The sequence below is a fragment of the Lissotriton vulgaris genome, chromosome 3_1, assembly GCF_964263255.1.
Source record: "Lissotriton vulgaris chromosome 3_1, aLisVul1.2, whole genome shotgun sequence".
NCBI classification, from domain to species: domain Eukaryota; kingdom Metazoa; phylum Chordata; class Amphibia; order Caudata; family Salamandridae; genus Lissotriton; species Lissotriton vulgaris.
This window is the reverse complement of record NC_141689.1, coordinates 792,535,133-792,560,721: the sequence shown is the minus strand read 5'-3', so window position 1 is coordinate 792,560,721 and position 25,589 is coordinate 792,535,133. Positions and strand designations below refer to the sequence as shown.

The 25,589-nt window shown below is 43.1% G+C and overlaps 1 protein-coding gene across 6 annotated transcripts in view; it reads right to left on the bottom strand.

Moving 5' to 3' along the window:
* The window catches only part of GRAMD2B (GRAM domain containing 2B), a 463,109-nt gene that overhangs the window by 127,990 nt on the left and 309,530 nt on the right, over window positions 1-25,589 (bottom strand). For all 6 annotated transcript variants that reach the window (XM_086961100.1, XM_086961104.1, XM_086961099.1 and 3 more), the window contains 2 exons: window positions 9,999-10,065; window positions 4,493-4,562 (listed from right to left, as the gene is read on the bottom strand). In XM_086961100.1, the coding sequence (XP_086817226.1) occupies window positions 4,493-4,562; window positions 9,999-10,065 (137 nt within the window). The remainder of the gene's footprint in view (window positions 1-4,492; window positions 4,563-9,998; window positions 10,066-25,589) is intronic.

Here is a 25,589-nt window from a genome sequence, read left to right as displayed (position 1 = left end):
CTGATGCGGTCTTTGTTGGAACCCCATTCTGAAGCCTTGAAATGAATTAACTGTTCGGAAAACTGTCAAACTGGTAGTGCCAATCCAAAAGAGCACTGCTGCCACTTTGCATTCTTTATAGTGCTCCAGAGCTAAGTCTGTCTCGTCTCCGAAGAGACTTGTGCCATCGAATAACATGTATAGGAGGGACAGTTGGACATAGCTAAAAAAAACTGTGGAGTGATTCTAAGTGTGGTTCGGAAGCACTACACTGGTCCCCACTGCCCTACCCTATCACTTGGTAGTGTCCAGACCAGATTGGATGGAGTGCTTTGCTATATACTGCCCATGCAGGGTAAGATATTGGAGATTAGGCTTAATGTCATCTGGGACGGGTGGCATGAAGTCCACTATTATATAGGACACATCAGTTTCTCCCCAAGAGGTGTTATTTACGGATCTAAGGGCAAGGCTAGCTGAGGAGAACATGGTTTTGTGAATGCCTCCATGCATTTCAATTCTGTCTGATGGGGCGGTCAGAAACATATTTGGGTTTAATCTACTTGTGGAGGCCTGCACCATAAGCCTCTTTGGAGTAGGGTCCTGGAGGAGGAAGGCGGGGTTGCCCAGAGAAGGGCTATGCAATCAACCTATTAACTGGGGTCCACGATCCTGACTTTGCCCAGGTAGTCATCAGTTTATCTGTCAGAGAGGCTCTTGAGGTGTCTGCCCTCGTTGAAGAAAATCAGTTAATATGTTGGTCTTTACCCCGCTAATTGGTAGGGTAAGGTTTAGTTATTCTGGTGCTCTCTTTATAAGTGTGGCAAAGGAGGCAGCAGATTCCTCAGTAGCAGTAATTACAGAATGGAGGTCAGTGTCAGAGGACGTGTCAAGCCCACTGGTATCCAGTAGGTGAAAATACATTCTTAGCCTCATATACAGGACCATGAGAGGCCAAAAGGACTACTGGAATCTCCCCTCCAGTGGCACCAGTGTCCATACTCGGGGTTGAGGAATCGGTTGCACCGCCGTAAATTGCATAGGGCTTGGCACCATGCCTGGAATTGTGGGCAACTCTACAAGGGGTGTAGTGGCAACGTCAGCATCGGGACAAATCTGCCGACGGTAAACTACCTGGTGGCCTCCCCAGATCCTTAAGGCCCAAAGGCACTCCAAGGGAGCCATTAGGGTACCAAATATTCTATCCATGACCTCCTTGAATTTGGGCTGAGTCGTTGCAGTCGCCAATGGCCTGGGGAAGTAGGGATGCATTGGGACAAGAGTTAGAGGTGGTTCCAAGGACAGAGACCAAGAACGTGGCTTGGAGGTACCCAGGGCATCACCTGACACCTTGTGATTAGCGTGGTGGTACGAAGGGGGTAGTGCTTAGACTTCTTGTGTTTCTTTGATTTATTTGAAGGTGGATCTTAACTTCGAAGATGAACGAGCTCAAGAGTGACCACTGGAGCGAGAGCATACCCACACCCTTAAATGACACGAGCCTTCTTAGTTTTCCGACAATGTTCCACAACGTAGACTTTAACATCACTCTCTCAAAGGGCCTTCAGGTTCATCTTCACACACTTGTTGCATGACGTTGAATTATGTATGGAGCCCAGACAACAGAAATCGACCTTGTGGGGGGTTGCTTACCTACATCTGTTTCTGACAATGCTTACATGGTCTAAAACCTATTGTGTTTGGAGTGGACAGGTTCCTTGCACTCTGGAGAGAAAATTTGTGTGTGAAAGTCAGTCAGGCCTGACAGAATTGAAGAGGAAGCACCGGATCTGCATCAGAAGGTGTGCAAAGAAAGGAACGGGAATCACCATGTGCAGGTGGCAGCTATGTAGGGCCCCGAAGGGCACATCTGGGGCTGGATGGACCAGACACAGAGCTGCACTGAATTGCTGACAAAATTCTCTGGATCCAGTGTGGCACCTGGCTGTATTCACAAGTTGAAGAATCTTCAGTTATAAGTATCCAATAAAATGACCCATTTGAAATTTTGATCGGAAGGCCCATGATCCTTCCGGTTATTCCTCTAGTATCTACAAAGTGCTTGATTTGCTTGAATGATGATCTGACTTTAGAATGTGGCAAATACATGATTTGCTGTATCAACTGTTTCAGGGATCCAGGTACAAGCTGCCCTTCTCACCAGTCCTGCCAAAGCCTGCCAGAAGCTGCAGCCCAGCGAAGGGGTATACATTCAAGATCCACTAGCAGAAGTCTGTGCTTCAGTCATGGTTGCAAGGACCACACCAAATCCTGCTCATCACAGACACTGTTGTGCTTTTTGTCATGGACTGCTTGCATGGGTTCAAGCATCACACTGCATGAAGGCTACAGAACAGAGAGACACTGGTCCAGAAAATTAAGTAATTCCTGCTCTTGCCGATGAACATCAGAATACTGTGCCTCTTCCTGTCCACAGCTATAGTCTGAAAGTAGTGGGAAGCCTCACAGCTACCTGATCCTTCAAAGTATCTGGCCAGCTGTTTGTTGCATGCTTATCTGGTTGGATCATTCTATGGCTGTGTCTGGAAGACGCCAGTGGGCTAAAAGAAACTGCCTACACTGAGTTAATTCCTAAGGTAGGCAACAGACAAGCAATCTACAATGTCAACAGATTCCTGCAAGCTATTAAGCAGTAAAAGCAGGATTTAAATATTTTATTCATGTACGGTGTGCACCCATTTGGCCACCAACTCCAATGGTGGAGTGCCCACAATCCTAGTCCCATTTGAGAAGAAGGAACATTGCAACAACCAACACCTGCACAGGCACTTCATCTCTGACTGTGACAACTGCATTACTTGCCTCTCAGAGATCAGGCGATGCCCCTGCCTGACCGATGGACCTTGCCCTCCTGCTGCTCATTTAGCTCCTACTGCTCACAGACTAGTCTGAGAATTTGGAATTGGAAGTATATTCAGGGGAAATAGTGTTTACATGTTTCCATCATTAAGCACATTGAGCCCACTTCTTATCGATGCTCTTCCAAAGTTAACCATTCATGAAGTATCTTTATAATATTGCTCACCTGCAGTGTAATTACGTATAGGGCTGGGACACAATACATTTATAGAAATCAAGCTTGCATTTGGGCTGCCCGAGGACTGGTCTGGATTTTGCTATACTGCTTATTTGAGCCAGGAATTTTACATTTTCCTTCCTGTACATCCACCTATCTCACAGGTTGAGCAACATTTGACGGCACGATTCTTCACCATATTGATCCCGGGCTATGGAATGGGACTGACAATCTATGAGATACACAGTGGTAAAAGTACTGGAGGAGGTGGCAAACCCAACTGGTACAGCCCTAACGTTAATTTCTACCTAATAAGTTGCTGCGCGAGCTGTTACTTTACAAAATGGAATGGCTCTTGTTTTTGTCCTAGCAGACAAAGGAATCATTTGTGCCATAAACTGTGCTGAATGCTGCACATTTATTCCAAACGTTTCTGTTGGTATTCATGCACATACAAATAAAATACATGGAAGTGTCAAACATTTACACACAATTGACAGTATGGGTGAGAGGCTTGGTCAGGATTGAAAAGCATTTCTGGAGTATGAGAAATTAAAATACTTCAAGCCTTATGATCATATGACAAATTTTGTGCTTTTACTGTTTTACATCCTTGTCCGAGTCTGTAGTGCCTCAATCTCAACTCTTACCAAGTCAGTATTCATTCACATTATACCCATGGACTACCCAAGACGACACTGATTATGTTGATTGGAGGTTTCACTTCGGAACTTTATATTGCAGTGAAACTGAGACTGAATATTGATGTGGCTTGAGCTGCCCACAAGGCCTTCTGCGCTAATAACCCAATGTTGGGTTTTTTGTTTCTCCCTTTTTAATTTATAAGCCTTCACACTTAGTAAGTGGAATGTTCTCATAGCATTATAGTCCTTCTGCCTCGGGCTGTACTGGTTGTTAAAGGCCTTCCTCATTACAGGCCCTCAAATATTTCTTTAGCCCTTTACTCAGGTCCAGGCCTTTTAACAACATTGTTTCTTTGTAGGTGTTGCAATATTGAGATACATTAATCTTAAACCGAAACAAACATCAATGCGGTTGGAGACCAACACTCGAATTACCTCAGCACAGAAGACTGACACCGTAAGTTGAAAAGATGCCACCCCAAGAGAAGCCAGGCATGCAATTGTTAAGTTTGCTACAGCACAATGTACCCTGTGGACAATGAACACTGCACAGAAATCAACCAACCCTTTTAGGGCACACCTGTCGGGGAGCTGGGTTGACAACTCTAGACAATTACACCTGCCTTCCGAGAGCGACAAAAAGTCATTGTTTCTCTACAGTACCTTCAATGTTTTCTTTAAAGGTTATGGACTCTTAAAAGTGGTCATTAGCACTGCTGTAAAGTATTGCATGGTTCATAGAACAGTTTGTGATACTGTTAGCCGATCTTTACCAAGAAAAAGCCCAAACAAGAAAAACAACATTTAAGATGCTGTGCCAGGAGACACTTACTTTGCTTCATTAGTTCTTCATTTGGTACATCCTGAAATAGTTTGTGAAATTTAGCATTTGCCTTGGAAAACTACAAATAAAAAAAGAGATGTTAGGACTCATTGCTGATCATTAATCGAATACAAGTGTTTACATCAGCACTGCCTTAGCAAACACATAAACCAAGACATTGAAAGAGAGAGAGAGGGCTTGGAGGACATAGTTTTGATTTTGTCATATGTGAAGCTACATGGCTGGCAGACATCACAGGTAAAACAGAAATTGACATAACTAAGCAAGTGGACACCAAAGCGATCTACGAAATGTAAAACATGAATATAGAAAAAAACTGATTAACAATTGAAAGCTAATTTGAAACCATCAATGTTAGTAGAGCATAACTTGCTATTGGAGAGTGGTACATCAACATCACACTGGACAGTTTTAATGTTTTGGAAGTGTGCTCAAAGTCACCCATTCCCAATGCAGATAGCATCTTCCCCCACCATCTTGTAACATTGCATCAATCTGTGTTGTGTGGCATTCTAACTGCCGGGAGGCAAAAAACATCTTTGGCGTCGGACACTCAATAAGATCTAGGTTAATGTCAAAATGTTCTCGCAAGGGACTGGAGTCTTTAGATCATCATATTGCACAATATTGTAGGCTTTAGGTAGGAGGAGGCAGCGGATATATAGAAACATTCACAAAATCCTCCAGAACAGAGCACAATGATCACCTCTAGTTTGGTTCCCATCCCTTGAAATAGGGTACTAGTGCATTTTAGCAAGATTATACTAAAGCGGACTGTTAGACCTGGCACCATTGGCGTGGGTCTCCCTTCCTTTTTTTGCTGTTGCTTCTTATGTTTTTGCTGGTTTTAGAAGCTTTTGGGCACTGTGCCACTGCTATCCAGGGCCACAGTGCAAGTGCTCCCTGTGGTAAATTGATGTATGGATTAGTGACTCCATGATTGGCTTGTTTGGTTTACTTGTCAGACCCTAGTACAGTGCACTGTTTGTGCCCAGGGTTTGTAAATCAAACGCTGCTGGTGGGCTTGCAGCACTGATTGTGCCACCCACTGGAGCAGCTTGTAAAGTGTGTCTCAGGCCTGCCATTGCAGAGCCTGTGTGCAGTCTGGTTCTGCCATGTTGACTTGGCAAGTGCACCCACTTGCCAGTCCCTATACCTTCCCTTTTCTACATATTAGTCACCCCTAAGGTAGGCCCAAGGGCAGGGTGCCTTGTAGGTAAAAGGTAGGACAGGCCCTGATGTGTGTGGCATGTCAGGATAGTGAATTACAGCCATTTTCGTTTTTCACTATTGTAAGGCTAACTGTTCCCCATAGGCCAGAATGGGCAGTTTGATTATTACATCTTATAATCCTAAATGACTCAGGGAACTAGATAGAAATTCGAGTCTAGTACGCCTGAACTCAGAATGATAAAATACATCTTTAAGTAAAGTTGGTTTTGACATTCTATGTTTGAAAAAAACACTTTTAGAAAGTAGGTCTTTTCTTGCCTAACTATCCAAGCCTGCCTCCTCTAGGTTGTGTATTCCTTGTCTGGTTTTTGAGAGACAGGGGCTGGAGGGCTACGGGAGACAGGGTGAGTCAGCACAGGGCTGAATAACCTATCTGCATGTAGAGTGGTGGGAGGAGTTGCACCTGGGCCTGAATAGGGCTGTGCATGCCTTCCACAATGCAGGCTCCAGCTCCTGTGGGGTGTCTTATGACCCGGGCCCACACTGTCAAAGGTAAGAAGGAGTCCTGTAAACAAAGTGCTCCAGGACTGCACAGAACTGGTGTGGACTAGGCACAGACACTCTCTGCCTTCAGAGACAAAGGGTTTGGGTATATAAAAGGGGGGACCCAGACCCCAGAACTTTAGATCACTTCTGGGAATCAAGACAACCCTTTGCTGAGGAGAACAACTGTGGAACTGAAGGAAAAGACTGCCCCTAAGCTGCGTGTTGTTGGGGTTGGCCTGCAGTGGTTGTTTCAGTGCCAAAGAAAGGAGGAAAGGACTGAGTGTGCTTTCATCATCTTGAGGAAAATCTCCAAGGGCTTGAACTTGAGCTTGCCTCCAGCCTGAAGTCTCAGGGATACAAGACTTCATCCATCATGCTTACTTGCATCTAGAACTGCGGTTTTAACTGCTGCAGAAGGAAATTGCAACACCGACACCGGCGAGCGACGCAGTCTTCTGCACTGAAGCAGTGAGCGCTGCTCCGACTTGCACCATAGACCCGACGCCAGGCGCCATGCCACATCGACACCAGCGAGCGACGCAGTTACCTGCCCGAAGCCGTGAGCGCTGCTCCGACTTGTGCTGTGGTCCCGACGCCTGCTGCTGGGCTGCATCAACTCCGAAGCGGACACCGACATCGCGGAGCCGATCCTCGACGTGGGTGACCGAGAATCCATCGACAGCACGACATCGTAAGGAACTGTGGTTTCGGCGCCATTGTGACATCACCTCCCCGGAGCAGTAAGGAACTGTCGTCTCACCTCCCCTGCGCTGCAATAAGGAACTGAGCCTACACCTCCCCTAGGGTCGTAAGGACCGACGCCGCGCAGCGCCAACAAACCCACACTTCCTCGACGCCGTGAGCAGTCATCGTTTTCATCGCTTTTCCAAGGTACGGTTCTTTGGGGGACTGTTTGACTCTGGGCCCGACGCAACGCACCTGCGGTCGGCGCTGTACTTTGGCATTTCTCGTGTCACAACATCGTGATAACTCACATTGGAATTATTGGTTGCTAGAGACTGATTTTAAGTGAACCACCTATTTTTAAGTCTTTTTTTGTGTACAGTGTTGTGGATTTTTTGTTGTTTGGTCTTGTGTTAAGTCTATATAAAAATACTTCTTTTTATAATACAACCTGTGTGGTGTCCATATTTAGTCTTGTCACTGTATTACTGTATGTGTTCATAAATGCTTTACACACTGCCTCTGAGATAAGCCTGCTTGCTCGTGCCAAGCTACCAAGGGGGTGAGCAGGGGTTATTTTAGGAGTGTAGGCCCTTACCCTGACTAGACGCATGGGAACCTATTTGGTAAACGGTACTCACCTCTGCCAACTAGAGACCCCCAAATCTAACACGGACGAAGTCATTTACAAAGCGTTCTGCAATAGACAATCGTACAAGCCAGATTCTTGTATATTGGAATGCAGTAGCTGCAACCCAGATATTTCAATATTCTACGTAGTGGTTTCTTTAATGGTAACCAGCACAAACTATAATGCTGCAACAACAAAAGGAGGGAACAAGGAATCTCACACAGTATGGATTTTATGTAAGCTCCCCACTGACATAGTGGCAATGGATGCCCTACAAAAACTACTTTTCAAGTTTGTGTAGGGAAAAGGAGCTCCATCCCTTTTCAGCCCTTTTAGGGAATATCCTACATTTTTTAAAACAGGACAGGAGCAAGATAGGCATAACAGAATTAAGGCTGTAGAAGGAGAAAGCGCTAGTGGAAAACTTGATACTTTCTCAGATTCCTATATCTGAAAAGGCCTTGCCTCTGAATCAGATCTCTTTTACATTTTGAAGATGCTCCTTTGACACAAAGTAGGGAATCTGTCTTTCAAAGTACGAAGACATAATTCAACAATACTTTATACCAGATATTGAACTAGAGGGTCTCCAACATTAGGGCATCAGCTACACTTGACAGGACTTTGAAATTTCAAATATCCTGTAAGGGTAGTACAAGAATAATCTTACATCTGGCTTCTCTGTACCAACCTGGAAGGTGTGTGGTATGTCTTGAAGCTTATGAAAAGATGGGCAGTGATCTGAACTTGCGCTGGTTAAGTTGCTTGCAAATTTCAATTAAAAAGGAAACATGGGGCAGTTTTATCACCCACCTTGGTCCAATAGGCAGCTGTAAGATGCAAGAAAGTCAGATCGATAAGTATTTATTTGGGGAACGATACCTTGGTGTGCCATAACTGCTAATGCGTTTGAGTGAAGACGAAGGTTAGAGGATATTAGGAAGTCAGTATATTTGTCAAGACATTTTTCTTACGAGCTCCATTTTAAACCCATTGACGTAGTGAGAGGTGGAGAAATTAAGACCATCCAAACAAGCAAAATACTCCCCATAGTCTCTCACCACTGATGAAAGGTTTTTATACTAGTGATTGTTAAGATGTGGAGACTAGCATTATCCCACTCTGGGACTGTTCTTGAAAGTTAACACCTGCGGGTGGCATATTTTGTTACATATTCTCATCTGAAGATGTACTGATGTGAGATGGCGGTTTAAAGATTTAGTTTTAAAGTATTTTTGAATGAGCCATTCCTAGTTCTCCTTCCTTTTAATTTTTTTAAATTTATAAAATCGGAGTTTGAACCTGGAGAAGCCTTTGAATCAAAGACGAACTACCCAGGGTGAAACTGATGACAGTGTCTAGGTAACGATTACAGGGTAGATTTGTTCCATATTCCGCTTGCATAAACTGTAGATTTTATGAAGAATGACAGAAAATGAAGTAATATGTTACTGTTTCCTTGCTGCTGAGTGTTCAGAGTAAAGAAAGAAAATACTCTCCAGGTGACTTTACTAGAATTTAGACTTTCTTAAAACGCTAGTAAAGAAAATTACTTTCTAAATAAAAATCTCACTATAGGACATACACTGTGGGGTGAATAGCTGGCAGTGTTGACTGATTCAACTTACGCTGATCCCTAAATTTTTAACTCGAAATGGTTCGCCCACAGATGATGCATTCAAGTACGCTAGGTGCACCTGGCTATTCAGAGCCCATTACTGTATCACCATTTAGGTGGAGCCAGGTCAAAATCCCACCCTGACAGTTCATGCAGAGAATGCAAGTAACTGTGAGCAAATCAACAGCATCTTCCTTGAAGCACAAGGACTGTGGCTTAAAAAAGGAAGCAATGGTTATGGGATACAGCAAAGTAATATGGAGATTCTTGCTCTAGGGTCAACATGCCACAGTATGTCTCCCACTACACGATTCACTTAATAATGGGAAATGCTAGTAAAACATTTCTATGAAAAAACCTCTGAAAGTAAAACTTCTGTTGGTGCTAAACAGGTTTGTGTTTCCAGATATCCTTTTTTGGCGACTGTCTACGTGTAACAAATATTAGAGCCAAAAACAGCTGGTTACCACCCATTCAGTGGAGGAATGCAAGTCTATTGGTGGATGCAAATGATCTTTCGTCTGAATTTATAGCCAGTCGCTGATTTACCCAAGTCATAACACGCCTAGCACATCAGATTGAGTCCCCCTTGGAAAAATAAGATGTCAGGCAAGGACTACTACACCCATCCCATGACAGGCTGCTCATCCTATATTTCTATGTGCGTCGTAGATGCTTCATGGATGTCAGCTGCGCTGTCCTTTGAGGTCTTAAAATCATTTCCTAACGAAAGGATACCACTTGCAAACACAAAATTAAATTGCAAATAAATTTAAAATCAATTATGCCAGAAGAAAGCCATCCATTGTTTTTGTAAAATTCACAAGGCAGAACCATCATACCTGGTTGAGACTAGATTTTTTCCTCTCAGGTTTTGTTGAATTTAAGATGTCTGGTGATGCTGGTGATCTGGAAAGTAATTTAACAAGCTGTTAATTATTTAATTCAATTTATCAGTTAAAACTGTGAAGAAGAATCGTAGATATTTTCATGTTCACAGACACAGTTGCAAACTTTTTACAATTCTGATTGATGGCGCTTATTAATGTCCCCACTCTCACCGCCTCTTTGTGTAAGATTGATTTTGCTGTCAAAGGGCTGCAATTGGTTAGTGCAGTCTCTTTGGCAGCATGTAATACCTGCGCTATACAACAAATCTGAGACATTAAAGCTCACGTCTCCATCTGCAGCTTAGAATACAGGCGCATTCAAAGAAGGGACAAACCTTTTATCTTGGAAGCCTACTATTGCTTTCATCACACTACACCTGGCATGCTGTACTTTCGGCTGACACAATAACATGCAGTGGGTACAAGCAGCCAACCTGTAAGCAAACAAGGTACTGTGCGTTTAGAACATACCTGGTAGACATACAGACGCTGCCAACCAACAATGTACCCAGATACAAAAGGATGCATTTCATGCTTTAGTTCATATGACTGGTTAAAACTGCATTTTGTTCTAGTAAAGGTTATACTTTTGAACCAGTATTTTCAGTAGGTTGCCTATGAAACACAGTAATATACTGTAATCAAATTGGCAGAACAGCAACGGTGTAACCATTGCTCTAATGAAGAAGAAATTCACATGAAAGACGTCTCGCCTTCCTGTTACGGCTCAAGTTGGCTTGTATCATATCAAAAGTCTTCAAAACAATGTCAAAACCAACAGTTTCTGATTTTCTATGGTGAACTAGAAAAGTATACCAGACTTGTACTGAAGGAATATATTTTAGTATTAAAGGGATCTAACATAAAGCATGTACATAGCAACACGAAATAGTACATATTATTGAAGGCACATGGTAACATCAAGTGGCGTGAACCTTAAGGCTCAACTGAATTCTGGTGAAGAGAGGGAAGGGTGTCCCACAAGTGAGAGCCATGCAGATGAATCATCTGAACTTTGGCACATGCAGTATCTGTTGGCTGAGCGTACAGGGGGATATAGAGTGGCGAGTGACTCATTAGAAAGAGGCTGCTTTTTTAAAATCCGGTTTTATTTGGCCGCTTGCCAATCAGCTTTTTGTTGCTGTAGATTGGTGGATGACTGGTGGAGAGAGCTGAATATTGTGCTTGCATTAAAAGGAATAATTCTGTACAGCGAAAAGAACGCATATGGAAGGGGGTCCTACAAATAGATTATTTCAGTAACTAAGTGTGGAATCCTCGCGGGGGGGCTCGTGTCTGCTGCTTATTCCTGGAACTCGGAACCCTCTGCGTAGGAGATTCCGAGTACTCCAGTGCGGCGGTTGGCGTGGGCTCCTATAGATGCTAACTTACCTTTCTGAATAAACCTTCATAAACCAACCCGTTCCAGCCTACCTAATTTCTTTCCTGACTGGATTCTTCACTGGCGACGAGGGAGAAGCAGGGATTCTGTAGATTACTTGGGGCATTCCATCAGTAAGAAGGGCAGTTCTCCCAAGTTGAGTTTGGTCAAAGCTATCGAAAATGCACCTGAACCTAGTAACAAAGATCAGCTCAGGTCTTTTTTAGGACTAGCCGAATATTATGCCAAATTCATCCCTTCTTTTGCTGACAAAACTTCTCATTTAAGAAATCTGATGAAAAATCAATAACAATTTATTTGGGATGCCAATTGTAAAGATCAATTTAATTTTGTTAAGAAGTATATTATTTCTGCTCCTGCTTTATCTCCCTTTGACACCAACTGTAAATCATTCATTGTCACCGACGCTAGCAATGTGGGCATTGGTGCGGTATTGATGCAAAAGCAGAAAATTGGTTTGGTTACTATTGCTTTCGCATCAAGACCGTTACGTGGTGCTGAGGTAAAATATTCTACGATAGAAAAAGAAACCTTGGCCTGTTGGTGGGGTATTGAATATTTTCGCAGATATGTGTACGGTACCAATTTTGTTGTACGGTCTGATCATCGTCCTTTTGTGGATCTTTTCACAACTAAAGGTTGTAGCAAAGCTACTTCCAGAATTGCGAGATGGCAATATAAATTGCAAGATTTTCATTTTCTAGTTGAATACATTCCTGGTGCGAAAAATGTTCTAGCTGACTTTCTCTCGAGATTGCCCGTGGAAGATGATAATCAAGTTGCTCTGATGACGATCCTGATAAGGTTGTATCAATTTGTGAGGTGTCCAATGGATGTATTAAAGAGGACGAATGGAGGGTTGCTTGTGATGATGATCTTGATTATATGAATGTGCTGTCTTTTGTTAAGAATGGTTGGCCTGTCATAACGAGTTTGTCGCAAAGGGTTTTGCCTTATTTCCATGTTGCACAAGAGTTGTCAATTCAGTGTGATATTTTGTTGAGGGGTCTACTTTTGGTTGTTCCTCAAACTCTTAGAGAAACGGTTTTGGACATGGCTCATGAAGGCCACCCTGGCATGTCCAGCATGAAGAGGAGAATAAGAAGTGAATTTTGGTGGCCTGGTGTCGACAGATTTGTTGAAAGAAAGGTTAGATCTTGTGTAGAGTGTTGTGTAAGTGACAAGTCTCAGAAAGTTGTGAAATATCAACGTGACTCTGTTACTAGGCCTTCCAGACCCTGGGAGTGTGTATCACTTGATATTGCTGGTCCAATGAGCTTTGGTCAAGGTCCTGTCTATGCTATTGTTTTAGTTGATCAATTTTCTCATTGGCCTGAGGTGAAATTTGTTCCGCATGTGTCAGCTAGAGTCATCATTGAGTTTTTAAATTCTATCTTTGAAAAAGAAGGTTTCCCGGTTTTTATCTTATCTGATAATGGTACGCAGTTTACTTCAGTTGAGATGAAGTCATTTTGTTGCAACCACGGATAATTCACAAACGTTCTTCCGTGTATTATCCTCAAGGCAATGGCATGGTAGAGAGGTGGATCAGAGTACTTAAGGAAGGTTTACAACTGGCTGTGTGTAATGGTGAAAATTGTTATGATGCCGTTAAGAAACTCTTATGGAGTTACAGAAATACTCCTAGTTTTGAAGGGGATTTGTCTCCTTTTGAAAAAATGCGGGGGAGAAAGGGTGTTTGTAACATGAGCCAACTGTGGATGAGGGATCTTATTAGTGGCAAATGCAAGAAACCCGGTTCTTCTTTGGTCAGTGATGCTGTCACTAGCCCGTGTAAGGTTGATTGGGTACGCGTGAGGAAGTCTGGTTTCATTAGATCTGGTGAGTCGCACTTTTCTGATCCCATGGTTGTAGTTAGAGTTGGCAGACAGGTGGTGGAGTTGTCTGATGGAAATGTTTGGAGTCTTTCCAAAGTTGTTAAGGTTCCCTGGTTAGGTGATAGATCTTCACCACCTGATGCTGGTGTTCCCCATAACAGGATTGGTGGTGCTCCCGTTCTTCATGGTGGGCGGTTCTCCTTTTCTGCTCCCATGCCCTCAGCAGCTCCCATTCCTCCTGTCAACAAGTCTAATCCTCGGCTAAGGAAGCCTCCCTCATGGTTCAAAGACTACAAAGTGGGAATGTAATTTTGTGTTTTCAATTTGCAATGATTATCTCATGCTTTAGTTGTTTTAGCTTCAAAGTTGTTTTGGTTGATGAGATTCTCATATGATATCTTTATTTGTTTTATCTTTATTTGGTTTTGTTTTTATGTTTATTCTTTTTAAGGAAGGAGGATGTGTGGTATCCTCGCGGGGGGGGGCTCGTGTGCTGCTTATTCCAGGAACTCGGAACCCTCTGCGTAGGAGATTCCGAGTACTCCAGTGTGGCGGTTGGCGTGGGCTCCTATAGATGCTAACTTACCTTTCTGAATAAACCTTCATAAACCAACCCGTTCCAGCCTACCTCATTTCTTTCCTGACTGGATTCTTCACTGATTCTTCCCTAAGGTTTCTCAATCTCCACATGCTCGTTGGGAACTTAATTGCGAAGACAAGATTCTGGTGGATGTTTTGCTTGCAACCGGAATCTAGTCATAGTGGATGTGGGCAGAACAAACGACTCCAATCACATACTGAGATGAAGTATAATTCCTCAGTTCCTGGCATACGAAAAAGATAACCGGGTTATTTAAAGGAAGACTGACAGAGACGAGGATTTTAGATGAAGAGGTCATCTGTAGATTTACAAGAGAATGGTGGTTGAGCAACTGCAAGGAAACTATCAGGGAGCCTCAGATCTTTGTTTAGAGCATGGCCAAAAAGGTGGTGAGAAAAAAAACAAATGTAGAGTACGCATGTAAATAGTGTGAGAAAAGCAAGCAGTAGACGATGTTGCCAAAGGATATGTTATAGAAGGAGAGGCTTCGTTGGTGAAAAGGGCTCAAAAGAATACATGCATATTGCTCATCTGATCCATGTTTCTTTGCATTCTGTAATTTTACTAACGTTTATACTACTATGTTGTCAGGGCTCTTAGCACAGAATGGCAAAATTGAAAAATCTGGACTGGATGAGCTACTGGAACATGGGATCTAAAAACCAGAGAACGGGAGCCCCACGCCACAGGGAAGGTTGACTCAGCTGTGACCCCTAGAGAGGCGAAAGTATTTAAGCATTTGAGTGGCAGGAGCCGCATCATCGGCACCGTGCCAAGCCAAGCAACGCTTAAAACCGGGGTTAAGGGCGACGGGCCCGACCCCCCCTGAAAGGACACCTTGACCTGCCCTATGATCTATTTTGCCAGGTACTGTACTGTGGCCATACCCCGGCCTTAATTTTGTGACTCTGTGCCTTTGTCTGCGGCGTGTAGATCTTACTTTTAACAATGAGCAAAAACAAGGGGGTTTCAGGGGTTACAGGAACGTTGGACGCTTTCCTTATAAGGGCAGAATCCTTACTTACTCATGAGATCCAACTTACGAAGAGGAGGTTATCTTTGGATCCGTCCTCCTTACAAAGGCGCTCATCATTAGGCATTGCTGCTTCAACTGCCCCCCGAACCTGTTTGTCGCCCTCTCCACAGGGTACGCTGCAGGCCCCTCAACCATGACTATGAGCCGAGGGTCTCCATAAAGGATACCTTCAGCGGCCTCAATGAGCCCAGCATATCTTTAAGGACTCAGACCTCTAAAATTCACTGTGAAGGTACGACAAGAGAGTTACCTGCGAAGCGTAAACGGGGTTAGGCACAGGTGCATATAAATCAAAAGCACTAAAGGAGCCCCATGGTACTCACTCTCCATCAATCCAAACAATTCCATTGGCATACAGACCGATGATTTTGTGCTCCCTACGCCAAGCATTGTTTCAGAAGCTGCGGTTACCGAGGGCAGTAAGCCTCTTTTGGATAGTGTTTTCACCCAGTCCAAGGACCTTATTGACACCAAATGTGCCCAATTGTATGGAAGCTTAGAACGTATGGACATGGTCCTAAACAATATGAACAATTTGAATGGTCAAAATGTGCCCTCTCATGTTGCTGTTGCTCCAGGGGAGGGTCTGGTCTTGGATAATTTCTATGCATCAATTAAAGCTCCCCCAGAGAAATTGCTGGCCAGGGTACCTGAAATAGAGGAAGCATTAAAAAGAAAGTTGAAAGCATAAGCTCAGTTACCCACTCAGTTCATCACTTGCAAACTTTTCCAAAACCCACACCCACACTGAATACTGGCAGTTCATCTCATGCCCCATGTCATGCACTCTTCAAACACAAGACAGGACACTTGAAGGCAACAAGAATACCACCAACATTAAATTTTCTGGAGCCGTAATACACAATAACGCCAGACGTCCTCTCAAGTTGCCAAGGCCTTGTGCAGCCCCTACGGATAGGGAGAACATGGAAGAGGTGAGATTGCACTTGCCCCCAGAAGCCAAGGCATATATAATATTGGCAAATGTTCCATCTCTTACCTCACAGGCTAATGAAATGTGGGCGACATTAAGGAACAAGGCACTCTGCTGGCTCGGAACTAGGACCGGACTAACAGAAGCCCTGTTCACCGAGTTTAAAATGGTGAGAAGAGTCGGATGGGTAGGGACCAGGGAAAAAACACTCCCTGGCGATTGTATTGTTATTACTCTTAGAACGCCCAGCTTGACACGGGAGATTCTACAAAGACTTGGTAGCACTTATGTGACAACTAGGGATCTAAACTTACTTCCCCTGGGATACTTCTACCCTCCAACAGATTACATCCATCACCAGGCACAATAGCAGAGATCTACATATTTAGCCAATCATTTACAATTTAGTGTACCACGACACAATAGATTAGATATACTCTCTTCCATGGAAGAAATATATTGACTCAACTATGCATCTAGTCACACAGTGCTGAGCCAGTCTACTGTAAGCTGTCCAGAAGGATTAGTTCCCAATCTAACCCTTCCTGACCCGTGGGATGACCAAAACACTTTTGACGCTTCACAAGAGGACCGTGGCCTAGGTAGAGAGGGCCCACTGGCTGATGCCCACTTAGATGCTGAGAGGCCAGGTGACAGCACTGTACCCTGCAATAACGAGCAGAGCCCAAATCAGTTAAATATAACGACTCCTCATGCATACTTTCTAAAAAATAATAGTCTCCCTTCTAATGCCTTTAATGAATTCCTCCCTGTAACAATTGTGATCTACTTTGCAGTAACCGTGATTGTCAGGATGCTTATGGGTCTATCCTAGAGACTAATACCTCTGGGAATGTGGCTTATAACTACTGGTTATTGTAACCTTCTCGGAAACGATATTGATAATAATAATAAGATCTGTATGAAATCATCAGGGAATAACCTTGCAGTTTTAAGCTGGAATGTCGCGGGGCTCTGCAGTAAACATAGTATTCCAGAATGGCTGGAATTCATGAATGGTTTTGTGATCATGATGGTGCAAAAAACCTGGGCCAACAGCCCTATACATCTTAATGGTTTCAAAACCTTCCATCACTGAGCTATTCCATCCAGTCATGGTAGATCAAAGGGTGGCCTCTGTGTTTATGTTTCTAACAAATTGGCCAGCAACAGTGTAACAGTAAATTCATCCAATCCATTTTATCAAATTGTCCAGGTTGATTCTACGACCTCTATTTCAGTGATCTTAGTTAATTTTTACAACAATGCCTGTAACTGTGACATAAACTTGATGAGAAACTGGAAACTATCTTGGATAAAGGTACAAATTATAAAATCTTGCTTTGGGGGGTAATTTTATTATCCAACCCTGCCAATTGCAGGCTAATAAAGTATGTGGCACGATTTCTCCATTGGGTAAATATGCCTCCCACTTTGTTCATTCAGGGTACAGGGAGAAACTTCATGAGCTGCTCTTTAAATAGGACTTAGGTTTTACTAACAAACTTGGCTGCCTGGTTGCAGTACCCTGTACATTTGATGGCAGCAGGGGTAAGAGTGTCACTGATTTCCTTTTCTTTCCCAAACGTTATTCTGCACTTTTTCTTAACTTTACATTACACTATATCGGTATGAGCAATCACTTTCCTCAGAGCTTTGAACTGGACATTAGTCTTCAGAGCAAGCCTGATCAAGGGCAATCCATGCTTGCCGCGGAGAATACAGTACTCTCCCGTTCAAACGGCTTTACCCTGCGTTGGTCCATGGTTGACCCATCTCAATTTTTACAGAATGTCATTATAAAACAGAGTAGGGCTTTTGAGGTCGGTTTGGATGAGACTGCCTATGCTAGTACGGTCGTGGAGGCTTTTGGACACATTAGTGAGGCGATTAGTGGTGGGTTGATTACCAAACAGATGAGGGGCAACGAAAAAGCTAGGATGGTTTGACCACATGTGCACTTCTGCACACAATAATGTAAAGGAGGCCTTGAAGGAGTCGCCTAGGAATAACACAGAAGTACAAAACTGTAGACGGGCCTATAAGCTAACACTAAAACATCGCAAAAAGGTTCTTAAAGAGGAGGCTTGGGGCCGTCTGCAGGAAGCAAACCAGAGTAAAGATTCTAAGTCATTCTGGCGTATTGTAAACTCTCTCTTATGCTGTGACGATGATAAACCCAGAGTAGAGGCAGCAATTACAGAACAAGAATGGGTGGCACATTTTGCGAAATTATATATGGGTTCAGCTGAAAAAGACCAAGAGAACTCTGTGGCCGGCATGAGAGATATCTCCCCCGGGGCCCACTCCAGTGTGAAAGTATTTTGATTTTAGCTTCACATTGGAGGAGGTGATCCGGGCAATTGGAGCTAGCAAGGGAGGGAAGGCTCCTGGCCCTGACGGGATCCCGATTGACATTTTTAAGACAACATTGATCTCTGGGGGCCTCTTTTGACCCTGGTCCTGAAGTCTTTTTGGGAAGTTGGTTTTCCAGCATCCTGGTCGAAATCACATATTGTGCCTGTATTTAAAAAGGGAGACCACAACTGTCCTGCACACTATAGACCCATCTCCTTGCTGGACTCGCTGGTCAAGGTGGTGGGTTGGTATTGTGCTGGACAGATTGCAGGAGTGGGCAGGCTGTAACAATATTCTGTCCGACTTCCAATATGGATTGTGCCAGGGTGTTGGGACCACAGAGCAGGCCATTAACTTGAACTTGCTAGTGAGCAAGTATACACAAATAAAAGGGGGCAACCAGTTCCTGGCATTTGTGGATTTGACCTTCACAGTCGACTGTGTCGCCCATGATAAACTCTGGTCTATTATGGCCTCGATGGGCGTTGACCATGCTATCGTCAACTTCATCAGATATTTGTATTCAATGAGCTCTGCCAAGATCCGATATGGTATGAATGGTGAATGCACAAGCCCTGTTGACATTAAGAAGGGTGTCAGTCAGTGGTGTGTGCTTGCGCCGTTATCATTTAACTTATAAATCAATGGTTTGAGCAGCACTCTTGTGGACTCCTGTATCGATCTACCCCAAATTGGCAATAGGCTAGTACCCATATTATTGTATGCGACTGACGCAGTACTTATTGCCCGCACCCCTAATGCCCTTCCGCATCTTTTAGATAAATTTGTACATTTTATCGAGAACCTAGGTCTTTTAATCAATATAGGTAAAACGTACTTTATGAACGCTGGTCGAAAGCTAGCCAAGGGACGCAAGATTTTAATAGGAAATGAGATTTTACCCCAACCATCAACTTTTTCATATTTGGAAATCCAGTTCGATAGTAATGGTAACTGGAAAAGTGCAGTGAAATCGAGAAGAATGCAGCTCCTCAGATCAATTGTGGGTCTGAATAATTTTTCTAGGAAAATGGAACGTAAATCTCCCAGGGATATGATGAGCATTTATAACGCCAAATACCGATCAGTAGTGATGTACGGTTCTGAGTTGTGGGGACACGTAGATGTCAATTCCTTACAGCTGGTAGAAAATGGGTTTCTTAAAAATCTTCTGGGGCTCCCAACCAGTTGCTCAAACTTTGTGTGTCATGCAGAGTTGGGTGTAACTTATTTAGAAGATTTAATAAGGGTGCAGCCAGTGCTCCTATGGCACAAGCTTTGGACATCGGACCACACAGGCTTTAGCAGAGCCATCATACAGGACTGTTGGGGTGCCGACCATGTATTAAAAACTCCATGGCTGAAGTACATAAAGAATTTTATGCAGGATATTTGTCATTCAGAATACTACGATAATCCTGAACCTTTGTTGCATTTATCAAGAGCATCCTTAAAGAAAACATGCCTGAACAACTTAGAGGAAAAGTGTTTAACAGCAGAACTTGAGAAGTCCATCGTACAATATATCCAATTGGTACTGACCTTTTATACGAAGCAACGTATTTAATTGGCGTTTTAAATGCTCAACATAGATTTGTATGGACACGTTTTAGGCTAGATATTTTTCATAGTTTGACAACCTTTCCCACTACCAACAATTGTTCTTGTCAATTAATATGCTGTCCTTGCAACCAGATCTCTAAACATTCAACTATTCATGTATGCTTTTCTGCAAATTTTATACAGACCTAAGGATTATTTTTATATAGGCTCTAATGAAATTGTTACATTTTAGACAATGCAGACCAGCCTACTTATACCTACAATTGCTTCCGGACTTGTTTACATGTGTGGTAGTGGCAAGATTCTTGAGGTCTGTTATCACTAAAAGGAAGTTTTTAACTGCTGTATTTTAAATTGGCAAGCGTTTTTACTGTACCCATTTTTAATAAATGTATTAACTCTTCTCATTTTTAAACCTGTACTGAACTGTAAGATTTTATGATTCTTTGTTTGAATCGAATAAAGTTGATTTGATTTGACTGTTAGGGGTTTAGGGCTTGCCTGCCTCTCTTTAAAAACACAATCAAATAATTAAACATTTTCTCATTCATATAGTTACAAAAACCTCAATTTAACTTAACATTTATATTGGTATAGCGTTAGGCTTTATGATTTAACTTAATCTCAACTAAAATAATAATAATGTAACATTTGTAACGGTTAAGTATAGAATATACTTTATTAAAGTTTTTGACATTCACAAGGGTTCAAACTATATTTACTTTAATTAAAAAGATGCACTTATTAACATTATTAAATTGAATGTTTTTTACATTTTTTTTAGAGGGAAAGTTTAGGATATGTCATTTGTTAACATTATTTTTTGGATTGTATGGAATAGGATAAGTGATAGGATTGAAGTAAGAGGTATTTTTAAAGTCCGGAATACCTGGTCAAAATAATGGGAGGGGTGAAGTGAGGAAGCAGAAGTAAATGGTATGAAGATACAATGATGGTCAAAGTAATGCAATGATATACATCCAATGATGTTAGGAAAAAGCGGTCAACCTGACAGCAATAGATAAGGGGGGGACGGATCGTGCAAGACTATTGGTGTAGTATGTCCAGCCAAATGCAGACTGCATTTATCTTACCAATTTTGGAGGGAATGCCAAATGCAAAGTCATTAGTTAAAGATCCGAACAGAGTTTTCCTGGAGTAAGGATTATGTTAGGTGTTCAAGTTTCTGAGGGTAATCCCCAAGGAAGGGAATTAAGTCAATGTAGCATTTTCAATTGGGTGAGCCGAGGGAGGAGTTACAGCACAGAAAGCAAGTTAGTAGGATCTAATTACAGGCGGCCCATGCAAGGGGATGCTCCATCTGTGTAGGCGAGTGCAGGTAGGGGCTGACAAAGTAATTATGCGGAGCAAATAATGAAAGAAAAGATTGGTCATTATGGAACTGGCCCAGGTATCCAGCGAGTATGTTGAGAGATTTGTCAACAGGTGATCAAAATTCTAGAGATGGGCGAGCACATGGCAGGATGATGAAGGACCTTGGAACATTATCTGTGTGACCCATGCATGAGTGGATGTCCTTATGTAGCGCTTGTTTCCAGTAATACATCTTGCTTTTCCTTACACTAGTCTTAATCTTAAAATACTTTATTTGGTTTTACAGATAGAAAACCATAAAAGCAATGTTACAACAATAAAAGGGGCAATTTCTGTTTAAAAAAACATATGCATTAATCTTGGGCAAGTATTAAAATAATTCATCCAAATATTAATACAAAACATGTTAAAAAACCTCCGGGGGGCATCGTAATAGTGAAAAGAAAACAAAGTGTGTCAGGTCCTGTGGAGATGAAGCATCGCAGCCACAGGGAGACAATACCTGTCCACTATGGCTTCCCTTTGGAACAGTGAGTAGGAGGTGGTAATAGTTAAACCTGAACCTAGTTAACAAGAACCGCTCATGGGAGGAGAGGGGCCAGGTAAGATATCGTTCCAGCGATGGAACAGTTTTAAGTAACATAAAATTACGAGCGCTGGATTTTGCCAATTCTGCCCAGTCTCTGTTGAATTTTTGCCATAGAGAAAAAGTATTTTTAATCGAAGCCACATCCCCGACAGTGATTGTGTCAGGGCTTAGGAAAAGGTCCGGACGTCCCAAATCATTAAAGCAGGATTTAAAATATTTTAGCCAGAGGATATTAAGCATATTGTCCAAAGCCAGGGCCTCTTTAAGTAGCTGGTGATTGAGGGTAAGGTCTTTATTTAGCCAGCACTTAAGCCAGAAAAGCAAAGGGTGCATGGCTAAAATATCACCAATTAAGTTTGAGATTCCCATTGGTACTCCCAATAATTGTTTTAAAAAGTTATTCTCCGCCACCTCAATGCCCTCACTACTGCATATCCCCATAGCTCACTGCTGTAACTACCAATTGCAACGCTTTTTGCCTGGTATAACTTCAGCATTGCAGCAAATGGGCGTTTGCCCATTTTGCTTGCAAAACTGAAGATCGCGGCATTCGCCCGTATGATCTCCCCTCTTTTCCTCTCGACTAAAGCGGCCCAATTTAGATTGTCATCAAACAGGACGCCCAGGTAGGAAAAAGTTGTGGTTATAGGCACTTTCATTATTTATCATAAAGGGATAATTTTGCTTCGGTGGGTCCCAACCTGTAGTATATATGATTTAGAATTATTTATGGCTAGATCGCGATCCGCCATGAAGCTGCGTAAGGCATTCAGTAAGGATTGCAGGCCTCTTGCGGTTCTAGCCAGAAGGACCGTATCGTCCGCATAAAGAAGGACGGGAAGACCCCTTCGCCCTACATATGGGAAATCCACCCCAGTTTCAATCAGAGACTTATCTAGCTCATTAATATATAGGTTAAAAAGAAAGGGCGCTAGAATGAACCCTTGCCTTACTACCCGAGTAACCGTAAAATCCCTTGATACTCCAAGATCCTGTGAGAATCTAATGTTCGCCCTGGTGTCCCGGTGTAGATCCCTCAGGAAGTAAACTAGAGTGACATCCACCCCCATGGCGTCCATGGACTGCCACAGTTTGCCCCGATTCACACAGTCAAATGCGGAGGAAAGGTCCATGAACGCCATGTAGATGGCACCCTTACGGGCGACAGTTTACTTCCCGAGGATCATATACAGATTAAGGCATTGTGCCAAGGTAGAGTTCCCAGGGCGGAACCCATACTGAATATCAGAGATAACTCCATTTTCTTCAGCCCAAGTGGACAGTCTGTTCAGGACTACCCCTCCCACTACCTTAACAACAGAATCAAAAAGGGAGATCCGTCTATAGCAACTATTGCCATTACGGTCTCCCTTCTTGAAAACTGGAACGATCGTGGAGGTACCCCACGACTCTGAGCAACCTTCCACCACTGCTGCATTAAGCACAGCCGTGAGGACTGGGGTCCAGAGGTGCTAGTTTGATTTAAAGAGGTCTGGGGGCAATTCATCCGGGCCTGGAGCCTTATTACAGGTCAGGCCAGAGATGCCTTTCTCGACTTCACAAAGCGTAAAGGGGGGCAGAGTTTCATTACTTCCTCCCAATTTCGGGTATGACTTTAACGAGGTACAATTAAATATAGACCCAAAATGATGTACCCAGTCATCTTCTGTGATATTTGTGCCAATGACGTCCACCCCTTCCCTTTCGAATCGGGGTTTGTTGATTATTCCCCAAAATTTCGAGCTATTACCTAACGTGTCTGGTTTTTATGAGCTCCTTCCACGTGATATCCTTTATTTCGGATTTCCGATTTCCCAGGACCCTTTTATAATTGAGGCGGAGAACCCTAATTCGAGATTGATCTCTTGGGATGGACCTCAGACCCGCCTTTAGCTCTCTCGCCGCTCTCGAGCATAAACTGTCAAACCACTTAGGGTCTCTGAGCGATGGTTTTTTAGAGCGGATAAACAACAATGTTCCCGCCTTATTAACAATGGCCTCAAAGGCGTTAAGTATATTCTCAGGGGAAGAGTCAAGGGACACACATGCTGCTAAATCAGGAGCACAAGATTCCTGGATATTGTGATAGAATGCTACGGGGTCCACCTGGGACCACTTAAGTCAGTGCCTGCCGTCCGTAAGTTTCAACACGCCAGACGCTACTTTCTTCCTTTGTTGAAACAGTAAATCTCCACTGAGACATACACACACAGGATTATGGTCGCTAAAAATGCTACTTCTAATTTTAAACTCCAAAAAAGAAGATTGTAGGCCAGTAGAGATCAAAAACAATCTATAAAAGAGCCCCCATTATGACCTTTAAAAGAAGGAACAAGTTGTTTTCTAGAATCATCTACCATAGACATAGCTGAGATCAAGTCTAACTCATTAAGTAGATTATTAAGCGCGTCTCCCTGCAGTGAATGCTCAAAATGTAGGCCCCCCATCTTTGCACAACCAAATTCTCCAATGCATGTTAATGCCGGGTCTCCACACGGTCGCAAGTTAAAATCACCCGATACCATGAGGCAGTAAAAAGATAACCACAATGCTGTTTAACAAATTCACCCAGTAAGGTGATCTTGCAGGACCCCGCAGCGTGTACTGCATTATAAAAGTTAATCAGGCAGAGATTTACATTCCCTTGCTTTAAAACAACAGTTTGGAGATCTAGGTGGGGGGAGCAGATGTCCTTTATTCTGCATTTCAGAGCTAAGGCTGTGTAGATAACCAAACTGCCCTTAGCTCTACCTCTCATCGAGAGTGATGCGGGGACAAAAAAAGCGTTACATCCCGCCAGGAATAGATTACATTTCACCATCCAAGTCTCCTGTAAGCAAATCACTGGGAATTGCTTAATAAACCTGACCCACTTTGGATCAAGGAACTTCCCCACCAATCCTGCGATGTTCCAGGAGATGATATTATGTAATACTGTCTCTGGGTGGTCCTTCAAGGGGACATTCAATTTAACCTCTAGTAGTACAGGGATACACACCCTTTGGGAGGGCTGCCTACAGTATAAAGAGGGTGTAGGTCACTGAGTTCAAAGTTGCAACGGTCGAATCAGAACTAGGACTCAGTCAGTCACAGTCTTCTAATCCCGAGAGGGCAGCGAATCTATTTGTCCCCTGAGGAATTGATGAAGAGGGGCGCCCATCCAAGGTAGAATATCTTGGGATATGTGGAGTTATGTAGGGGCTCACATTGTTCTCAATCTGGCGTACCGATAGTTGTGGCCGTGAGGCTTATTACCAAATAACCCAGGGGAAGAATCTGAATGTTAGAACCCCTATAGAACTGACCAGAGTGAGATTCTCTAAATATTCTTTCAACAATCATTCGATTATTGAAATGTATAATAATGCAGTCCCTTAAAAAAATGGGCTATCTACAATCTGAATGTCCTAAATGGTCCCGATTAGCAGCTCCTCACAGCAAGAAAGACAAGATTATTGAAGAAGGATGTAGGCTGAAAGTACAAAGAGCTCACAAGGGAAGACACAGGCACTATTTGGCCTGGAAAGCACACAGGTCAAATGGCTGCTTGACCTCTACACAAAGGGCAAGGTCAACAAAGGACAAAACAATAGATATCTAAGCATGGAGTCGCCAATCTTGCCCATATGCTCTTGAGACAGCTCTTTTCTTGTCCCAGGTGTATGTTTGTGGGGCATGCGTTAAGAGGGCTTCTCGGTTTCTAGATCCCTCTGGCTGGCTGGGATAATCTACAGACAGAAGGAAATGGTCAGCACACTTCTTGACTTTCTAGAAACAAGTCAGCAGCAAATTCCCTGCAGTTCTGTGCCCAAGCTTATATTTCCAAGTCCTTGAAGTGGGCATCAGCTTACATCACATCTGAGTCAGCACGTCACTGAAAGTACAAA